Consider the following 18,337-nt stretch of genomic DNA (forward strand, 5'->3'; position numbering starts at 1 on the left):
TCAATCTGTATATAAGTTCCTTTTGCTCAATGAATAAGACAGAAGCTTGTTTTGATCATCTTGCTCAATTTCTTTGCTTTCTTGTTCATAAGCTTTTCCTCTTTTCTTCTCAAGCAATAGCCTCTGCTTTTTCTTTATCTCGATAGCTACTGCACCTAATGTGCAGATCTGTGCGTGGTGATTTTCTAGTTCAAGCTTGATTTGTGACATGGTATCAGAGATCATCAAAGAGCTCTGCTGCACAATCAAGAGAAGTTTCCGAAGCAATTTATCCTTTCTTCACCTCTGTTTTGAGTTTCATCTGGCTTTGATCTTCCATTGTGACAATGAGTGAAAGAGATACACACATCCCAACCATAGACAGCTTCCTTTACTTTCATCCAAGCGAGAATTCTGCGGTTTCGCTTGTATCTCCAGTTCTTGATTCCACAAATTATCACTCATGGAGCAAATCAATGATGACTGCTTTGAGTGCCAAAAATAAACTTGAGTTTGTTGATGGAGGAGCAGCTGAGCCATTGAAAACTGACCGGACCTATGGAGCTTGGAAGAGGAGCAACAACATGGTAGTCTCATGAATTGTACATTCTGTGTCTATGACAATTAGACAAAGCATTCTATGGATGGATAAGGCTGAAGAGATCTGGAAAGATCTAAAATCCAGATATGCACAAAGCAATTTACTCAGGATTTCAGACCTTCAACAGGAAGTAGCTTCGATTAGACAAGGTAACCTCTCAGTTACAGAATATTTTACAAAACTGCGCATAATATGGGATGAGTTAGAGAATTTTAGGCCTGATCCTACATGTGCATGTAGTTCACGATGCACTTGTATAGCACTTAAAACTGTAGCACAGAGAAAACGAGAGGATCGGGCAATTCAGTTTCATAGAGGTTTGAATGAGCAATTTGGAAATGTAAGATCACATGTACTTCTCATGGATCCACTTCCAGAGATTTCTAGAATTTTTTCCTATGTTGCATAGCAGGAGAGGCAGCTTGGAAATAGTTTGATAAATGTTAACAGCATAGAAATGAAACCCAGCCTGGTTAATGCAGCAAAACTGGTTTGCAATTATTGTGGAAGGACTGGAAATACAGAAAGTGTAGGTTATAAAAAACATGGCATGCCTTCAGGTAGTAATGAGAGGAACAAGATGAATAGCTTTAGAAATAATAAGATCTGCACTTACTGTGGGAAAACAGGCCATACAATTGAGGTTTGCTATAAGAAACATGGATTTCCACCAGGTTTTAAGTTTTCTAATTCAAGGAGCAGTGCAAATAGCTTGGTGACAGGAGATGAAGCAATCACCAATGATCAAACACAGCAAATTGAGCCCAAATAAATTCGATTTTCACCTGAGCAATACAAAGCTCTACTTGCCTTAATCCAGCAACCTAGTGAAGGGAATTCAGACAGTATGTCTAGCAGTTCAAAACAGATTGCCTCTTGTTCAGTTGATACAACACCAGTCCATGGTAAGCACCCATTCTTTGTGAATAACACATGCACACACTGCACTTGGGTCTTAGATTCAGGTGCAACAGACCATGTGTCGGCATCTCTTAGTTCTTTTAAATCATATACAAAATTGAATCCTCCAATCCTATTTAAGCTTCCCAATGGTCACCATGTGTCAGCTACACATTCGGGTGATGTATGCATTTCTGACTCAATAGTTTTGTTTTCAGTTCTATATGTTCAAGCTTTTTCTTTTAACTTGATCTCAATATCTAAGTTGGTTTCTACAAACCATTGCAAGCTCATTTTCTCCTCTGATTCATGTTTAATGCAGGATGCACTCACTCAAGCCAAGATTGGTATAGTTGAAATGAGAAATAGATTATACTATCTCACTCCAACCAGACCAGCCACTTGTAGTATTGAAACAAAAATTGTTCATCCAAATTGTACCATCATACCAATAGATCTATGTCATTCTAGATTAGGACACCTGTCTTTTGAAAGATTACAGAAAATGCAAGGCACTTATCCCTTTCTGAAATTCAATAAAGATTTAGTTTGCAATGCATGTCATTATGCTAAGCATAAAAGGCTTCCTTTTTTAAATAGCAGTACATATGCATCATGTAGTTTTGAAGTTTTACACATAGATATTTGGGGAACATGTGCAAAAACATCAATGCTAGGACATAGGTATTTTCTAACAGTGGTTGATGATCACACACGATTCACTTGGACATTTTTTATGCATACCAAAGCTGAGGCTAGAAAACATATTCAGGATTTCATTATTTTAGTTCATAATCAATTTGATAGTAAAGTTAAAGTTATAAGAACTGATAATGGGGTAGAATTTCTTATGAATGATTTTTATAGCTCAAAAGGTATTGTGCATCAAACCACATGTGTTGAAACACCTAATCAAAATGGAATTGTAGAAAGAAAGCACCAGCATTTATTGAATGTAACAAGGGCCCTTCTATTTCAAGTAGATTTGCATCATAGTTTCTGGTCATTTGCTTTGACTTATGCAACTCATTTAATTAATTGCATACCTACTCCCTTTTTGAAAGATGCATCTCCATATGAAATACTTTTTGGAAAACCATGTGATATATCAAATCTTAAAGTTTTTGGATGCCTATGTTACATTTCCACACTGACAGCTAATAGGAAGAAGCTGGACCCAAAAGGCCATCCATGTGTGTTTCTAGGCTTTCAACCAAATACAAAAGGATATTTAGTTTACAATCTCCACACAAATGATTTAACAACATCCAGAAATGTGGTTTTCTATGAAAATCATTTTCCTTTGCATCATACAATCCAAGAAATTGAAACACAGTCAATACCACCCATAGTTTCTCCTACACCATTCCAGTTTGAACAATATTCATTTGATACACCTGCTTTTAACCCCTTAAATACCTCTATGCCAGCTGAACCAGTCCTACGGAGGTCAACAAGAGATAGGAAAACCCCCACATTCCTTACTGATTACCACACATTTCTCAATTCAACAAATACACTCAATCCAATATCAGCTTCAGTGATGCATCCAGGCAAGAGTTCTGTAACTCATCCTCTTGATTCAGTTTTGTCCTATTCTAGATTGTCTCCATCCCACAAACATTTTGCCTTATCCATCTCCACAACTATTGAACCAAAGACATACACTAAAGCATCTCAGCATGATTGCTGGCTTAAGGCAATGAAAGCTGAGTTAGAAGCTCTCCAATCGAATAATACATGGACTCTGACAAAATTACCACATAACAAGAAAGCAATAGGCTGCGGGTGGGTTTACAAGGTTAAATATCATGCAGATGGATCCATTGAGAGGTACAAGACCCGATTAGTAGCTAAAGGATATACACAAATGGAGGGGCTAGATTTCTTGAACACATTTTCTCCAGTTGCCAAACTTACTACTGTCAAGTTGGTTTTGGCCTTAGCTGCCATAAATGGCTGGCATCTTAGGCAATTAGATGTAAATAATGCCTTTCTTCATGGGGAATTGAATGAGGAGGTTTATATGCAATTGCCACCAGGAATGGTAGTCCCTCATTCCAATCAAGTATGTCGATTAAACAGATCATTCTATGGCCTTAAGCAAGCTAGTAGACAGTGGTTTCATAGATTGTCTACCCTTCTTCTGAATAATGGGTTTACTCAAGCATCATCAGACCATTCCTTGTTCTTTTCCTTCAATAATGAGAGTTTTACAGAAATCCTAGTCTATGTAGATGACATAGTTCTAACTGGGAATGACATTAAAAGAATCAATCAGATCACTTCATTACTAGATGTTGTTTTCAAGATTAAAGATCTAGGTAATTTGAAGTTCTTCCTTGGAATTGAAGTGGCTCGATCTCCTCAAGGCATCCACTTATGCCAGAGAAAGTATACTCTAGATATTCTCTCTGATTCTGGTATGTTAGCTTGTCGTCCAGCTGCTACACCAATGGATTGTACTACTCATCTTCAAAGCCAAGGTGACCCCCTGCCAGCTACAGCTGCTTCTTCCTATCGAATATTAATTGACTGACTTATATACTTAACTAATACCAGGCCAGACATTTCCTATGTTGTCCAGCAACTTAGTCAATTCATGAATGTCCCAACCATAGATCACCAGAAGGTTGCCTCGCGGGTTTTGCGATATCTGAAAGGATCACCAGGACAGAGGACAGGGCCTATTCTACCCAGCTTCAGGATCCATTCATATTCAAGCCTTTAGCGACTCTGATTAGGCTGGATGTCGTGATACCAGGCGCTCCATTACTGGTTACTCAATTTTTCTTGGAAATTCTCTCATTTCATGGAAATCTAAGAAACAATCAACTGTTTCCCGTAGCTCATCTGAGGCAGAGTATAGAGCACTATCAGCAACTACTTGTGAGATCCAATGGCTCACTTATCTCCTCCTGGAGTTTTGCATTTCATTTAATCAACCAGCAAACCTCTTCTGTGATAATAATTTAGCAATCCAAATTGCTTCCAACCAAGTATTCCATGAGAGAACTAAGCACATTGAATTGGATTGTCACATTGTTAGGGAGAAATGTTTGAGTGGTCTTCTGAAATTGTTACCAGTCCGGTCCTCTATGCAGCTAGCTGATGCATTTACCAAAGCCTTGCAGCCAACTTCATTCAAATTCATGATTTCCAAGCTGGGAATGATGAACATCTATTCCCAGCTTGCGGGGGACTCTTAATCAAGCTGTCATTTCCCGCCAAATTCATTTTGAACTCTAACAGATATGTAACAAACATTGTAACTGCTTTTGTGTTAGTTTTTGGATCTATTCTCAATCTGTATATAAGTTCTTTTTGCTCAATGAATAAGACAGAAGCTTGTTTTGATCATCTTGCTCAATTTCTTTGCTATATTGTTCATAAACTTTTCCTCTTTTCTTCTTGAGCAATAGCCTCTGTTTTTTCTTTATCTCGATAGCTACTGCACCTAATGTGCAGATCTGTGCGTGGTGATTTTCTAGTTCAAGCTTGATTTGTGACATCTCAAGCTCTATGAGATTCACTACCTCCAAGGTCGCCATCGCCAATACAAGGAGAAGGTTTCTGAGTTGTTGAAGCTTCAGCGCAAGCCGAAATCAAACAACAACAAAGAAGAGGAACCAGAGCCTAACGACAACATCAAAGTTTATCGCCAACTCTTATTCCTTTATCATGTGCAGTCAACCCAGATGGTGATCAACCTTTTAAGATGGTAGAAAAAACATCTTTTTCATGTAGTTGGATTTCATGCACAAAGAGGGAATGAATAACATTTTAAGCATTAAGAAACAGTTTCGAAGTTATTCTCATTACTAATTTTTTTTTTAAAAAAACAATCCTTTAATTATACATGTATATAAATATGTTTTTTAAAAAATTGAAAATTATAATTTCTTTTTACAAATATCAATTATTTTCTCTTTGATCTCTTATAATTTTTACTTTTATTTTTTAAAAATAATTGTCTTGTAAGAACAACACCTATTTGTCACATTGTTTTAACTACAAATATTTAAATAAAAAAATTACTTGTTATCTGTACTGTTGCTTGTATTTCATGCACAAAGAGGGGATGAGTAACATTATAAGTATTATATATGAAACAGTTGGAAATTATTCTCATAAAGTTAGTCATCCCATCTTCTTCCATGAAATCCAACTGCATGGAAAGACGATTTAGTTGCCATCTTGAAAGGTTGATTTTCTGTCATTTGGGTTGTTGGACATGACAAAAGGAGTAAGATCGAGTTGAATCATCAATTAGAATAGGCAACAATGACGTATGCACTCACAGTAGTATGCGAACAATTGTTTCCACAATTTATTTTTTTACTTTAAGAATTTTTAATTAAAAAATTTGTAAGTAAATTCCTAGAATATATAATTATTTCATCTAAATATCTAAATTCAATCATTAATTATCATCTATTAAGCATAGATTTGGATTTGTAATTGGACACAAGACAAAGGAAGCACAAACACATCTAATGAATGTGTGCCCAAATTTTTTTTTTGACTTTACACGTCGTGAACACAACATTAACTCAAACAGCTGAACACACAACATTCACTTTTTTATTTTTATTTTTCAATTTTTTTTATTCACTATCCATTATAAAGTCAGATTTTAGTGTAGATTTTTTTAAGACTCCCTAGAGAAGAAAAAAAAAGTTTCTTGCTATCACTTATTAAGGAGTGCAAATGAAAGAGTGAGAATAATGGGTACATAAAGAAAAACAGGAAAAAAAAAAAGCACTCTTGATATATTTTATTATATTACTATATTTGCATTTATATTTTAATTTACAAGGTTCTATTTTTTAAAATCACTAAAAACTAAGTTATTTGTTATATATTAAATTAGAATATATTCTTATAGAGTTGCTTAATTTTTTAAAATATTAAATATTTATAAATAATATCTTTTTTAACTTCATAAGATTATACCTGAATTTATTACATATTTATACAACATTTTATGATTTCAATTATATTTAGTAAATATATTATTTTTTTAATTTTATTCTTATCTTCTTAACAATGTTAATTAAATTTAATCATTTGTACTTTCTAGTTATCCATAATCGGAGTGTATAAATATATTCCTAATTTACCGTTAGCGAGGGATAGTAGTAAGGGTGCGGGATTTGAAAATTGAAATTCAAAAAAAAAAAAAAAAACCTGTTACAGAGAGATACAGAGAGAGACGGAGACGGAGATGGAGAAAACGGGCGCAGGAGTAGTAGTGTTATCGGCGAAGGAGGCATTCGAGAAGCTTGAGAAGGTCGGAGAAGGGACATACGGGAAGGTGTACAGGGCACGAGAGAAGGCCACTGGGAAAATCGTTGCTCTCAAGAAGACTCGTCTTCACGAGGACCAAGACGGTGTTCCTCCCACCACACTTCGCGAGGTTTCCATCTTGCGAATGCTCTCTCGCGATCCCCATGTCGTTAGGTATTCGCCAAATGTTAGTTTCTTGGTTTTATTGTAATGTAACCTTTTCTTTCTTTGAAATCATCTTTAATGGTTTTTTCATTCCACAGGTTAATGGATGTGAAGCAAGGCCAGAACAAGGAAGGGAAGACAGTGTTGTACTTGGTGTTTGAGTACATGGACACTGATCTCAAGAAATTCATCCGCTCCTTCGATCAACCGGGACAAAACATTCCACCCGAAACTATCAAAGTAATATATTATATCTCTCTCAATTTTGTGAATTTGTTCAATGTTCATTCAATTTTGTGAATTTGGTTACAGAGCTTGATGTACCAGCTTTGCAAGGGGATTGCTTTCTGCCACGGTCATGGGATCTTGCACAGGTACTAGTACTTAACCCTTAACCCTTGTTCCCTTTCATTTCCCTCACACGTGTATAATTGAATTTTTACTTATTTATTAAGGGACTTGAAGCCTCACAATCTGTTGATGGACCGAAAAACAATGATGCTTAAAATTGCTGATCTTGGACTCGCTCGGGCATTTACTGTGCCAATTAAGAAATATACACATGAGGTAGATAAAAAGAAAAGTGAGATAGCACCTTTTGTTTTCCTCTTCCTTCGTTAATAATCTTTGTATTTTCAGATACTAACCCTGTGGTATAGAGCTCCTGAAGTCCTCTTGGGTGCTACCCATTACTCAATGGCAGTGGACATATGGTCCGTTGGCTGCATATTTGGTAAGGATAAACATCTTGGTTAACCGACTGCTATTTCGTGTTTGTTATGTGTTTGCTAATGAATGTTATTTGCATCTCAATTGCAGCCGAACTTGTCACCAGACGAGCTCTCTTTCCTGGTGATTCCGAGCTTCAACAACTCCTGCATATATTCAGGTATCTGTGTGTATGTTTATGTATATGTATTGCTTGTGTGAGTGTGTGTCACTTGCTTATGTATATGTATTGTGTGTGTATGTTTATGTATATGTTTATTGTTTGTGTATTATATATGTCTGTGTATATGTATATGTGTGTCACTGGTTTAGTTTGCTTTTGTTTACAATAATTGTACTACCCTGTTTGTTTGTGCAGGCTATTGGGTACTCCTAATGAAGAGGTGTGGCCAGGGGTGAGTAAACTAAAGGACTGGCATGAATACCCCCAATGGAACTCTCAAAGTCTGTCAACGGCTGTTCCAGGTTTGGAGGAGCTTGGACTCGATTTGCTATCTGTAAGTTGCTGCTCTTTAACTAACTCTTTCTAGTACTGGTTCCTGTTGATTTTTATTTCATTATATTTTTCCCTCTTTTCTTTTCAGCAAATGTTGGAGTATGAACCTTCCAAGAGGATTTCTGCAAAGAAAGCAATGGAACATGCTTACTTCGATGACCTGGACAAGAGGAATCTTTAGAAAGACACAGATTGATTCAAGATTTGGTTGTAGAAATTTATGACTACCAATTTATTTTTATGCTTCTCTCGAGCGTGTATCGTTTTAGGATGATGGACTTTTGCTGTTTAACTTTTCATATTTGAGGACTGATGGAGTGATTGATTGCGCTTGGGATTTATTTGCAGAAACTACATTTGAAATTAGGATTAGTAAAAAAAATGTTCTGTTTAGTTTTCAATATAAAGCAATAGAGATAGTTGCATCTACAGCTACATGTGGATCTTGCATGACTTCCTATAAATGAAGGGATAACTTTCATACATAACTTTTTTTTAATTGAGAATACCTATGATTCACATGTCCCCATGGGTTTGGAGAATCTTTGTATCTAATGGATTGAATCTCATAACGGTTTGGTGCTTTAAAAGATGCCATTTCCCCCCAGCTCCTTATATTGTATTGTACTTTTCTTTCTTTTTTAGGATCTATCTGATGATTTACAACACAGTTTGATTCAATTTTGGACATTCTTACAAGAAACTAGTATTGTTAAAGAGATGTTAAACAAACTCACCATCTAAATTTGTATCTACTGAGATTTTAATTATGATAGAATCACAATGTCTTATTAATGTTAAAAATATATGCTTAAACATTTGTAATTTGAATTTGAATGATTTTAGTTTAGTTTACGTCGATATAAACTTTGAATGGTTCTTACCTTGCATGCTGTTGGGATGGTTCATCTCCAAATGATTCATTTTAAGATTGACGATAGCATTGCCCACTGCCAAAGATAACTACGTAAAATAATGTTTAGCCATATATACATCATATGCTACCTTTTTACAATAACTGAAGGTAGAGAGATAAAGCACAAATGGAACCTAAACAACATGACGGCTATACAAAATGATTTGTAAAAGAAACCAAAAATGATATGATAACAATTTCTCCTATAAACTTAATATGAAGTAGAGATACAATTCAATAGGGAAGATAAAAAAAAAATGAAAAACTTGATCAGCGACTTTGAAGCCAGTTCTGAATTGCGCGGCGAAGAGCATGGTTGGGAACAAGATGGCGATGAGCAAGCTTGGAATTTGTCCTTGGTGAAGTGTCATGACCACTTTCTAGCCATTCACGTATAGCCTCAGCTTCATAAGTAAAACCATCAGCGGCTACATGTGGATCTTGCATGACTTCCTGCAAAGTAGGAAAACAATGAGGGGGAACTTTCTTAGGCTACTACTCTTTTTTCTAAAGGAAAGCTCTATCGTTCACAGATGCATGGATTTGGAAAACCTTTGTATAAATGAAGCTTTAAAATGTTAAGAAACAAAAATCACATTGGGAATTAGGCAAGTATGAACTAACACAAAAAGGGTATATATGTAGAGTAAACATTATTATGACATAACCAACAAAAATTATCTCACAAAACTTTGATTAATTTTCAATGCATATTATTTGAACGTTGAAGAGTTGACTGTTCCAAAAAAGATCCTAAAGCATCAGAGGATACATATTTTGATTGAGCTGAAACTAAAAATGAAGATAGAAAGAATGATTTACCAGAAAGATTGGACAAATAAAATATGGAGGAGGTTGGCATAGCCCTTGAGAACCCAGTTGAAAGGTGTTTGTGACTCCAGAAGAAGCCCTCATTGGTTCCAGTATCCTCCAAACATCTGGATAAAGGTCTGGCCGGCTCTTCCGATTCATCTCACAACACCTCAAAGCCAAGCGAACCAACTCTTCAGCCAGCATAAATGGCCAGTCTCCAGCAAAAGGATCCAAGATTGATTTCAACTTTCCAGCATCTAATGCATATTGCACTTCTTTTATTATTCCCAGGGCTGGTTTCCCAGTCATCAATCTCAACAGAATGATTCCAAATGAATAAACATCTGACTTTGGTGTAAGTTCACCAGAAGCAAGGAATTCAGGATCCAAATACACAAAAGTTCCCTTTGGATCAGTCCTCCAAAACTGTGTAGTACTGTTACTGGAACTGTCTTGACAGGATAATAATATACGGCAGATTCCAAAGTCACTGAGCTTGCTAACAAGGTTTGCATCAAGGAGAATATTGGCGGGTTTTAGGTCACCATGCGCTATGCTGTGAGGTTTATTGGAGTGAAGAAAAATGAGAGCAGAACAAAGTTCCGTAGCAATGCGAATTCGAGTTTGCCATGATAATGGAGGTGAGTTATCCTTGCAGTTGAGACGATCTTCAAGGCTTCCATTGGGTAAATACTCATAGACAAGAGTCCAAGATTCTGGGCAGGCTCCTATAAGTGTGATAATATTGGGATGCCTTAACTTGCTCAATACTTCAACCTGATACAAAACCAAAACTGGGGTAAAAAATATATTTGTTTCACTACAAAACTGGACTAGATAAGATCCATTCAAATGACTCGCACATTACAAGTTTACAGCAAACTTAAAGATATTTTATATTAGAACATCAAACAGCCAAAAATTATTATTGCTGACCAAAATAATAGGATGATGTCCAAAATATCAAGCAAAACTCAAACCATCCTACCTCCTGTTGAAACTCCTCAGGTCCTTGCGTGCTGTCACGATTCAACATTTTTATAGCCACCTCAGCGTGACGCAAGATACCTTTAAATATACTTCCATATCCGCCTTCTCCGATCTTCTGGGATGGATTGAAGTTACTTGTTGCTTCTTTAATCTCTTGAAAGGAAAATTCTGAGAAGCATTGAAGCTTGTGTGCGCTTGATGAGGCTTCCCATTGTTTTCTCCTAAACTCCTCAGCCTCTCCCACTGCAATATCACGCTGTATTTGCAAATCATCTAGTTCATCCTTGTAGTTTAGTAACAGGTTCTCGGCAGATATAATCTTTTGCTCCAACTCCTTTATCATAAGTTCAGTTGATGCAATTTGATTCTCTAGTGATGAGTTCTGAAATAAGGCAAGTCGGAGTTCCTCATTAACTTTGTCTGTCTGGCTCTTCATATTATTAAGTTTTTCATTTGCTTTCTCTACCGCTTCTTCTTGTTCTTTCCTTAGTTTCAGCTCTTCTTTATACAAGTTTTCAGTGGTTTTAGCCTGCCAATTGGATGGTTCAAAAAGATTCTAATTAGAGGTTATATCAATTTGCAATTTCAGCACATGATAAGACAATCTAAAGTAATGCTTATCCATACAAATGATCTTAGCATCAGTTAACATTCTAATTAGGTCTTGCAAATGCTTTACCACTTAGAATCATATTCACATTATAAACATGATCATCTACACATTGCAGAAGTAATAAGAACTCAACAAAAGAAAAGGTACCCTGCGAATAGCATCAATGGCATTTTTTTCAGCATTCCCACGCCTAACAGTTTCTTGATATGCATCCCGCTTAGAATTCACAGCCTCAGCCATTGCCTGTTCAAGTTGATCATAGAGAGCATCATCCATTCCTCCATCCATTTCCTGCTAGTGTTCCATCACAATTTTAAAATATTATCATAAAGCTCGGTTGTAAGACACCATACATATTCTGAAAGAGGAAAATGTATGCATACCAGTACACTAGGAGATGCTGAATGATGAAGATTCTTGTTAATCAGAAAAGGGCCATTCAAAGTCAAGTCTAATTCATTCTCACTGCCATCACTTATCAAATTTGGGGTCAATCCTGGTTCAACTGAAATACTGTGAGAGCACATTGAGAAAACTGAAGGACTCCTCCCTGACTGCCCATATGACTCATCAGAAACAGATGCAAGGCTCCTCCTATGTCCATCATTGACAGACCTTACTCTACGAAATAACTCTTGAGCTGGATTAGTTAGTTTTATCCCATGATTTTGCCCTTGCACAATTGATTGGGATCTCAATTTAGGAGAACCTCCAACTTCAGAGTTTGCCATTTGCTGCGCCATAGGAAATGCAACCTCTACATTCCCTATATCCAAACTGCAATCCCTGAGTTGACATGACACTTATATCATTACCAAAGATAATATGATCAAATACTATTGAGAGAGTACAACAAATCAAAGTTCAAAGAAAAATCAAGACATGACTATAAAGCTTTCTCCAAAATTACATCTATCTCCATGTGACACTATCCCTTGTACTTCAGAAATTATCTCTATTCATAACACAACATACCTTGTGTGTATGAGGTAGCCGTTGCAGATAAACTGTATATGACAAGAGGCTGGAGCTTGTTCACATACATATATAGCTTTCTTAGACCTGGGGGCCGTCATCCTCCTGCAACATCATGAAGTGGGAGCTCGTTGGAAACATTATAGTAGCTTTACCATAACTGATATAGAGATAACAAAAATACTCAGGTTACAAATAGTTTATGATCAGAATTTATGAAATGAAACATAGTCCGGCAAAGTTACGAATGAATATAAATTTCAAAGGGTTGTAAATTTTGTTAAGGGGCCAAAATTGTAACATCTCATTTTTCTTAGACTTATTTAAAAAGGATTGTTATATGTAAATAAATAGAGTTTAAAAAAAATGATGGATTTTTATAATTAAATAAATAAGAAGAAATAACTTTATTAATTAAAATAATGGTTTCAGAGAAAATAAAAGAGTATTTTATTTATTCATTTGATAAAGAATAAAATAGAATTTCTTTTATAAAATAATAAAAAATAAACAAAGTAAATAATAGGATGTGAGTACCCTAGTTATAAATAGGGTTAGTTCAGTTTTCACATACTCATTCACCATCGTCGTGAAATTTAAGCACAAGGTTCGCAACTCAATTTCTAGCATTTTCACCATTGGAAATTACGAAAAGATGTCGGAGCTGAGAGAAAAATCCTTTTTATCGTAACTTTTTCTTTTCCCGTAGAAATCCAAAACTGTCCTAGAAAAATTATGATACCGAACTCGTTAACCGTTGGATCGTTATGAAATTTTGATATATGGTTCCCGATTCAATTCCAAACATCTTCACCATTTGGATTTGCAAAATAATGTTTGTGGAAGGAGAAAAATGCATCGCACGTAGGACCATGGAATGAAGGCTTCAATCTCTTCTCATTCTCTCTGACGTTTGGAAACCCTATCAGAGCAGTCGGAAGAAAAATTGGAAAAATCTCAGGAAACTACTAGAGATGCCGCTATTGCTGTCACTATGCACACGTGAGCCCGCTTAGAGGTAAGAGATGAGTTTATCGCAATTGGGATTAGAATGAACATGTGTAGGAATCCTTAGAGAATTAAATTGGGGTTTATTTTGGAATGTTTATTGAATTATAATTTTTCCTTTACAATTATAAATACAATATTGTTGTGTTTTACGTACCAATTGATGTTCTGATGATAATTGATTGATAAACTTGAGTGTTCTTGATGTTTTTGTGTTTTGACCCATGATTTTGATTAATTGTATAATTGTACGAAATTATTTGAAGGGTTTTACTCTCCATGTTGTGATAAACCTTTTATATAAATTGTTATGTTGAGATTATGAAATAGTGATTCAAATTGTGAGTATGTGATAAATTGAACATGTGATGAATGGTGAAATACATGTGTATTGAGATGAGATGTGTGTATCGAGTTGTGAGCTATGAACTGTGCAATCACACAATTATAAGACCCTTTAAGGGTGACGAGTAGTGTGATGGGATCTGCTGTGGGAATCTGACGAGTTAAAATGATTTTGAAAACAATTGAGTAGTTGTGTGTATTGCATAGTTCATAGGTAAAGTGTATATGATTCATGAAGTGTGATAACGTGTTAAATTGATATTATACCATTGTGATTGAGATCGAGTGTATGTGATAAATTGAGTATGCACGTGATTGAGATGTTGTGTGCATTGAGTTGTGAACTATGAATTGTACAATAGCACGACTATAAGACCCTTTAAGGACGACGAGTTAAAACTATTTTGAGAATGATTGAGGAGTCGTGTGTTTTGTACAGTTCATAGATAGAGTCTGTGTGCTAAAATATTTTCTGGGTTGGACCTGAATCAGGAGAGAGAGACCTTGACGGACTCTTCGGAGTGTAGGCCTTGGGGGTAAATACACTCAGTTTGAGTGCTCCTTTAAGCCTATGTTGATCTCATATGGTTGGAGCATTCTAGCAAAACAACGTGACCCTGACTGGTCTCCCTATGATTTTATCTAGTAAGAGTGACCTGACTTGCCAGTGTGTGGTTTGTCTTGTCATGTACTCCTAGGCGCCCAATGAGGTTTTTCACTGACATGGTACCATATTACATATAGGATTGAGTCTTAGTGTATCTGTTGTATAACGCTTGTGTATTGATCGATATGAATTGATTTAGTGAGATGGTGTTTTGATCATTGAGTACGTGAATGTTGTGAAAACGAATGAGACGTGTGGTGTTGTCTTGTTTCTCTCCATTAGTTAAGAATGTGATAACTCACTTCCCGTGTGTTGTGTGTTATTTGTGTTTGGATCATGTGATGATCTTGAACTTTGTGTTCGGGGGAGCAGATGACAAGGTGAATTACTTTAAGGAATCTTGTGCTGAAGGACGTCGGGACACAATACTCTGATAGGATGTGACGTTGGGAAATAAGTTTCTATATTAATTGGATGATGTTAGTCTATTTTATTTTACCTCACTGATTTAACAAAATATTTTGTAAATTTTGACGGCCTTGTTTTGAGCCAAATATATTTTTAATAAGTTTTATTTGGTAATAGTGAAGTGAATGTGATAGGTGAACCTTTTACCCATGTGAATTTGTTTAATATTTTTATATATTTTATTTATTTATATATATGTCGGGTAGAAGATGTTACAAAAATTCTCAAGAGGGGAGAGATCAAGGTTAAGCTCCATAGCTAAGAATGTTAATGTTGAGAAATAGTAATTCAAAACTGTGAAAGTAAAACATGGTTAACAGAAAGCTACAAAGTCACACACAGATAATATGGCTACAATATGTTAGCTTGCTTCTAAGTTCTCTTACCTTGAATGGTACTTATCTGATGCTGCTCCCATCACAAGCTTCTGTATGCCATACTGGGAGATGAGTTCAACAATTCCTTTTTCTATGCAATCCATTTCAATTTGTAGTTTCCCTGCACGCACCTATATCAGAAAATTATTAGTAAAAAGCAAAGTTTACTTTTGAAAATAAGGTTTACTAGAAAAATTACCCCCATCCCTTGACAGATAGAAAGATAGGCATCCAGAGTCTTGTACATTTTTAGCCTTTCTGTTTCGTGGTAATCTTGAACTTCCTCCTCTCTCAGCGCACTAGCAGGAAATTTGGCACCCACTAATAATATCCAAATGAACAAGTTAAAGATCATCATAAGAAAATGAAAATTGACACAGGACAACAAAGTATTTTTACAGCTAAATTCAGTCCTTGAAATTAACTGCTAGAAACAATAAACCATACATGAAATGTAGGATTTGACAAAAGCAGACCCAGAAAACATCATAAATTCAGGCCACTTTGAGTTTTAGTTCAAGTCACCTAGTAATTTCTAAAATAATGGTCATCAAGGCAATATATCCGCACCAAACGAGCAATTCTCATATGAGAAGAATAATGTTCATTGGCAAAATCAATTATAATTTAAAAGCCTAAGATTTGTTAAAAATTAATAAAATTTCTACTGTTACTATAAAATTATCTTTAACTTTTGATTGATTATGTCTACAAGGAATCAGCCACTGACTTTAATTTAAGCAGGTTTAGCTTGTGTAAAATTTCAAAAAAGAAAGAGAAAATAGAAACAGTTTAAGTTACCAAACTATAATCTCAATCCACAAACAAAATTGCATATGCACACACATTTTGGAAACTTACTCAAGGGGATCATAGGTGCTGGCACGTGAACATGAAGAATGCAAATTCTCCTTCCTCCAGAGTTCTGTATTGCCCATATGAGATTTGATTTGCTACTTTTCACATTCTTTCCCACAGCAACATAGATTGTGTCATTAACCATACTTGGACTAGGCTTATTTACAATTTTTCTCCTGCTGGTCATGATTCCAGGAACCCCAATATCACGAAGTGAGTTCACAGGATTGACCTGTGGTGGAGTTGCAGGCATAGAACTCACCATAGCCATGCTAATAGATGAAGAATGGTTGAAAAGTTAAAAGACTATTTCTTCCACTTCTGAAGAGAATCACATTAAACCGAAACTAAAAAATGATCAATTCAATTTTCTAGACAAAGTAATATAAAAGAATTCAACTTGTAGAGATTTTCTCTCTACTTGTAGAAATCTCTCAAACTAACCAAAAACTCTCTCTATAACTAAAAAGGAATCCACTTCTTTAATCTCTCCAAAGCTCTTTCCACCTGTTTCAATTAAGAGAATTCATAACCAAAATTTTCTCCTAGCTGAAACGAAATTCCCACTCAACCAAAAAAAAAAAATCAGCTTTGCTGTATCTATAAGTAGCACAAACTCAACCTAGGACACTCAAATTTGCACAAATATGCAACATGTCCATTGTCTATCCTCATAAAATAAAAAATAAAAAATTCATAGGGTGATGGAAACTGATGACACAAAGTGATGAAATGAAAAAGATATGGTCTTATTTTTTTTATCTGCTGGTGTTTATCTGTGTTGTTGTCTCATAGGAATGGAAAAGGGTGCCGCTGTCTTGAGCTCATAGCATGGTAGTGTACAAACAGAAGAAACACCGAAGTAATCATAAATAGCAACACAGAGAAACCTAGGAAATTACAAGAATAACCCCGTGTCCCTATCACTTTTGGTTCATGCACCCTCTTTTTCTTCTTCTCCCTCTCCATGTTCCCTATGCCTGCATCATGCGAAGTTTCGAAGAAAAAGTTTAGCCACACTACTTGGACTTCCAATTTTCAATCTTCTGGAATAATAAATGTAATCTCGGTGTGTATTTGGTTTAACATTAAATTTTACTTACACTTCTTCACCAAAAAAAAAATGAAGAGATACATTCTCATATATGTTTTATAAGACGTAGAAATTTGTAACTTTTGATTCAATAATCATTTGAAAACATCCTAATAATAAACCAAACACACATCAGGACAGGTGCAACTTGTAATGATATCCAATAATGATAATGCTGCACACCCTTATGTTAGTTTGACATCGAGAAAGAAAAGGAGAGAAAAATATAGGGAAAGATTGTAGTAAGAGTTTTTTTTTTGTGTTGATTAATTTTTTTAACCAGTAAGTAGAGAATGATTCTCGTTCATTTGAGATTGTGACATGTAGGGATCAAATTCTCCAGTTGCGGATAAAGTCACTTGCATCATGGATTCGGATAAATCCGATAATTTAAGATATCTAAATCGATTCAAATTAAAAATTTAGATTGATTCAAATTGAATTAAAAAATTATAAATATGATGACTTCAGACCAAATCACGAGTATTACTTTTAAAGATGTAATCCAATCTAATTATTTAATATGTTTTATTGTTAGAGTTTTGGCTTTGTAGCACAGTTCAATTATTTTTTATTTATTTTAATACTATAATCAATTATTACTATAATTATAATGTAAGACATGTGATTTAATTGTTTACTTGGAATGAAACATGTTTGATATTAGACTAATAGTTTAAAAATTGTTTTTGAGTTAAATATATTAAATTGCATAATATGAGAATCACTTTCTTATTTTGTTTTAGAAAAAAAAATATTTTTTTATTATAGTAATAAATCCAATCATCCTATCTAATCCGATTAGAATTAGATTGTTTGGATCCCATTGTAAACTTAAACTAGGAAAAAATCAATCTGATCTAAATTAATTAAAATTGATCGGATCAGGTAAAAAAAAAAATACCCTGAATCTTATCTCAACCGACCCATGTTGATTCCTAGTTTTGAGGTAAAAAAAAAGTGATAAAAAAGATAGATTAATAATATAATAAATAATATGATGAAAATGAAACAATTATAAAAAAAAATTGAATGAAAGAGAAACTAAATATAAGAAAATAATAACCCGATTTCTCGTCACACGCGGTTTCCGTAATTTGTAGTCAACTTTTTTT

At 35.0% G+C, this 18,337-nt stretch overlaps 2 protein-coding genes across 4 annotated transcripts; one reads left to right on the forward strand and one right to left on the reverse strand.

Moving 5' to 3' along the window:
• Positions 1 to 6,628: 6,628 nt before the first annotated feature.
• LOC114418433 (cell division control protein 2 homolog D-like) lies at positions 6,629 to 8,647 on the forward strand. The gene is made up of 8 exons (XM_028383765.1): positions 6,629 to 6,943; positions 7,033 to 7,174; positions 7,247 to 7,308; positions 7,390 to 7,501; positions 7,574 to 7,667; positions 7,754 to 7,823; positions 8,022 to 8,160; positions 8,248 to 8,647. The coding sequence occupies exons 1-8, from the start codon at positions 6,708 to 6,710 to the stop codon at positions 8,338 to 8,340; spliced, it is 948 nt and encodes a 315-aa protein (XP_028239566.1). The 5' UTR covers positions 6,629 to 6,707; the 3' UTR covers positions 8,341 to 8,647.
• A 435-nt stretch (positions 8,648 to 9,082) lies between these two features.
• LOC114418432 (U-box domain-containing protein 33-like) lies at positions 9,083 to 17,234 on the reverse strand. 3 transcript variants are annotated; one of them, XM_028383762.1, is made up of 9 exons: positions 16,133 to 17,234; positions 15,471 to 15,592; positions 15,281 to 15,402; positions 12,467 to 12,571; positions 11,875 to 12,277; positions 11,639 to 11,785; positions 10,877 to 11,407; positions 9,898 to 10,665; positions 9,083 to 9,528 (listed from the first exon to the last, which is right to left on the reverse strand). In XM_028383762.1, the coding sequence occupies exons 1-9, from the start codon at positions 16,398 to 16,400 to the stop codon at positions 9,346 to 9,348; spliced, it is 2,649 nt and encodes an 882-aa protein (XP_028239563.1). In that variant the 5' UTR covers positions 16,401 to 17,234; the 3' UTR covers positions 9,083 to 9,345. The 3 variants fall into 3 exon arrangements, with proteins under 3 accessions (XP_028239563.1, XP_028239564.1, XP_028239565.1); XM_028383763.1 differs by having other exon boundaries at positions 11,639 to 11,782; positions 16,133 to 17,229; XM_028383764.1 differs by lacking the exons at positions 15,471 to 15,592; positions 16,133 to 17,234 and having other exon boundaries at positions 12,467 to 12,626; positions 15,281 to 15,392.
• Between the last annotated feature and the right edge of the window lie 1,103 nt (positions 17,235 to 18,337).

Source organism: Glycine soja, chromosome 7, assembly GCF_004193775.1.
Source record: "Glycine soja cultivar W05 chromosome 7, ASM419377v2, whole genome shotgun sequence".
Classification (NCBI taxonomy): domain Eukaryota; kingdom Viridiplantae; phylum Streptophyta; class Magnoliopsida; order Fabales; family Fabaceae; genus Glycine; species Glycine soja.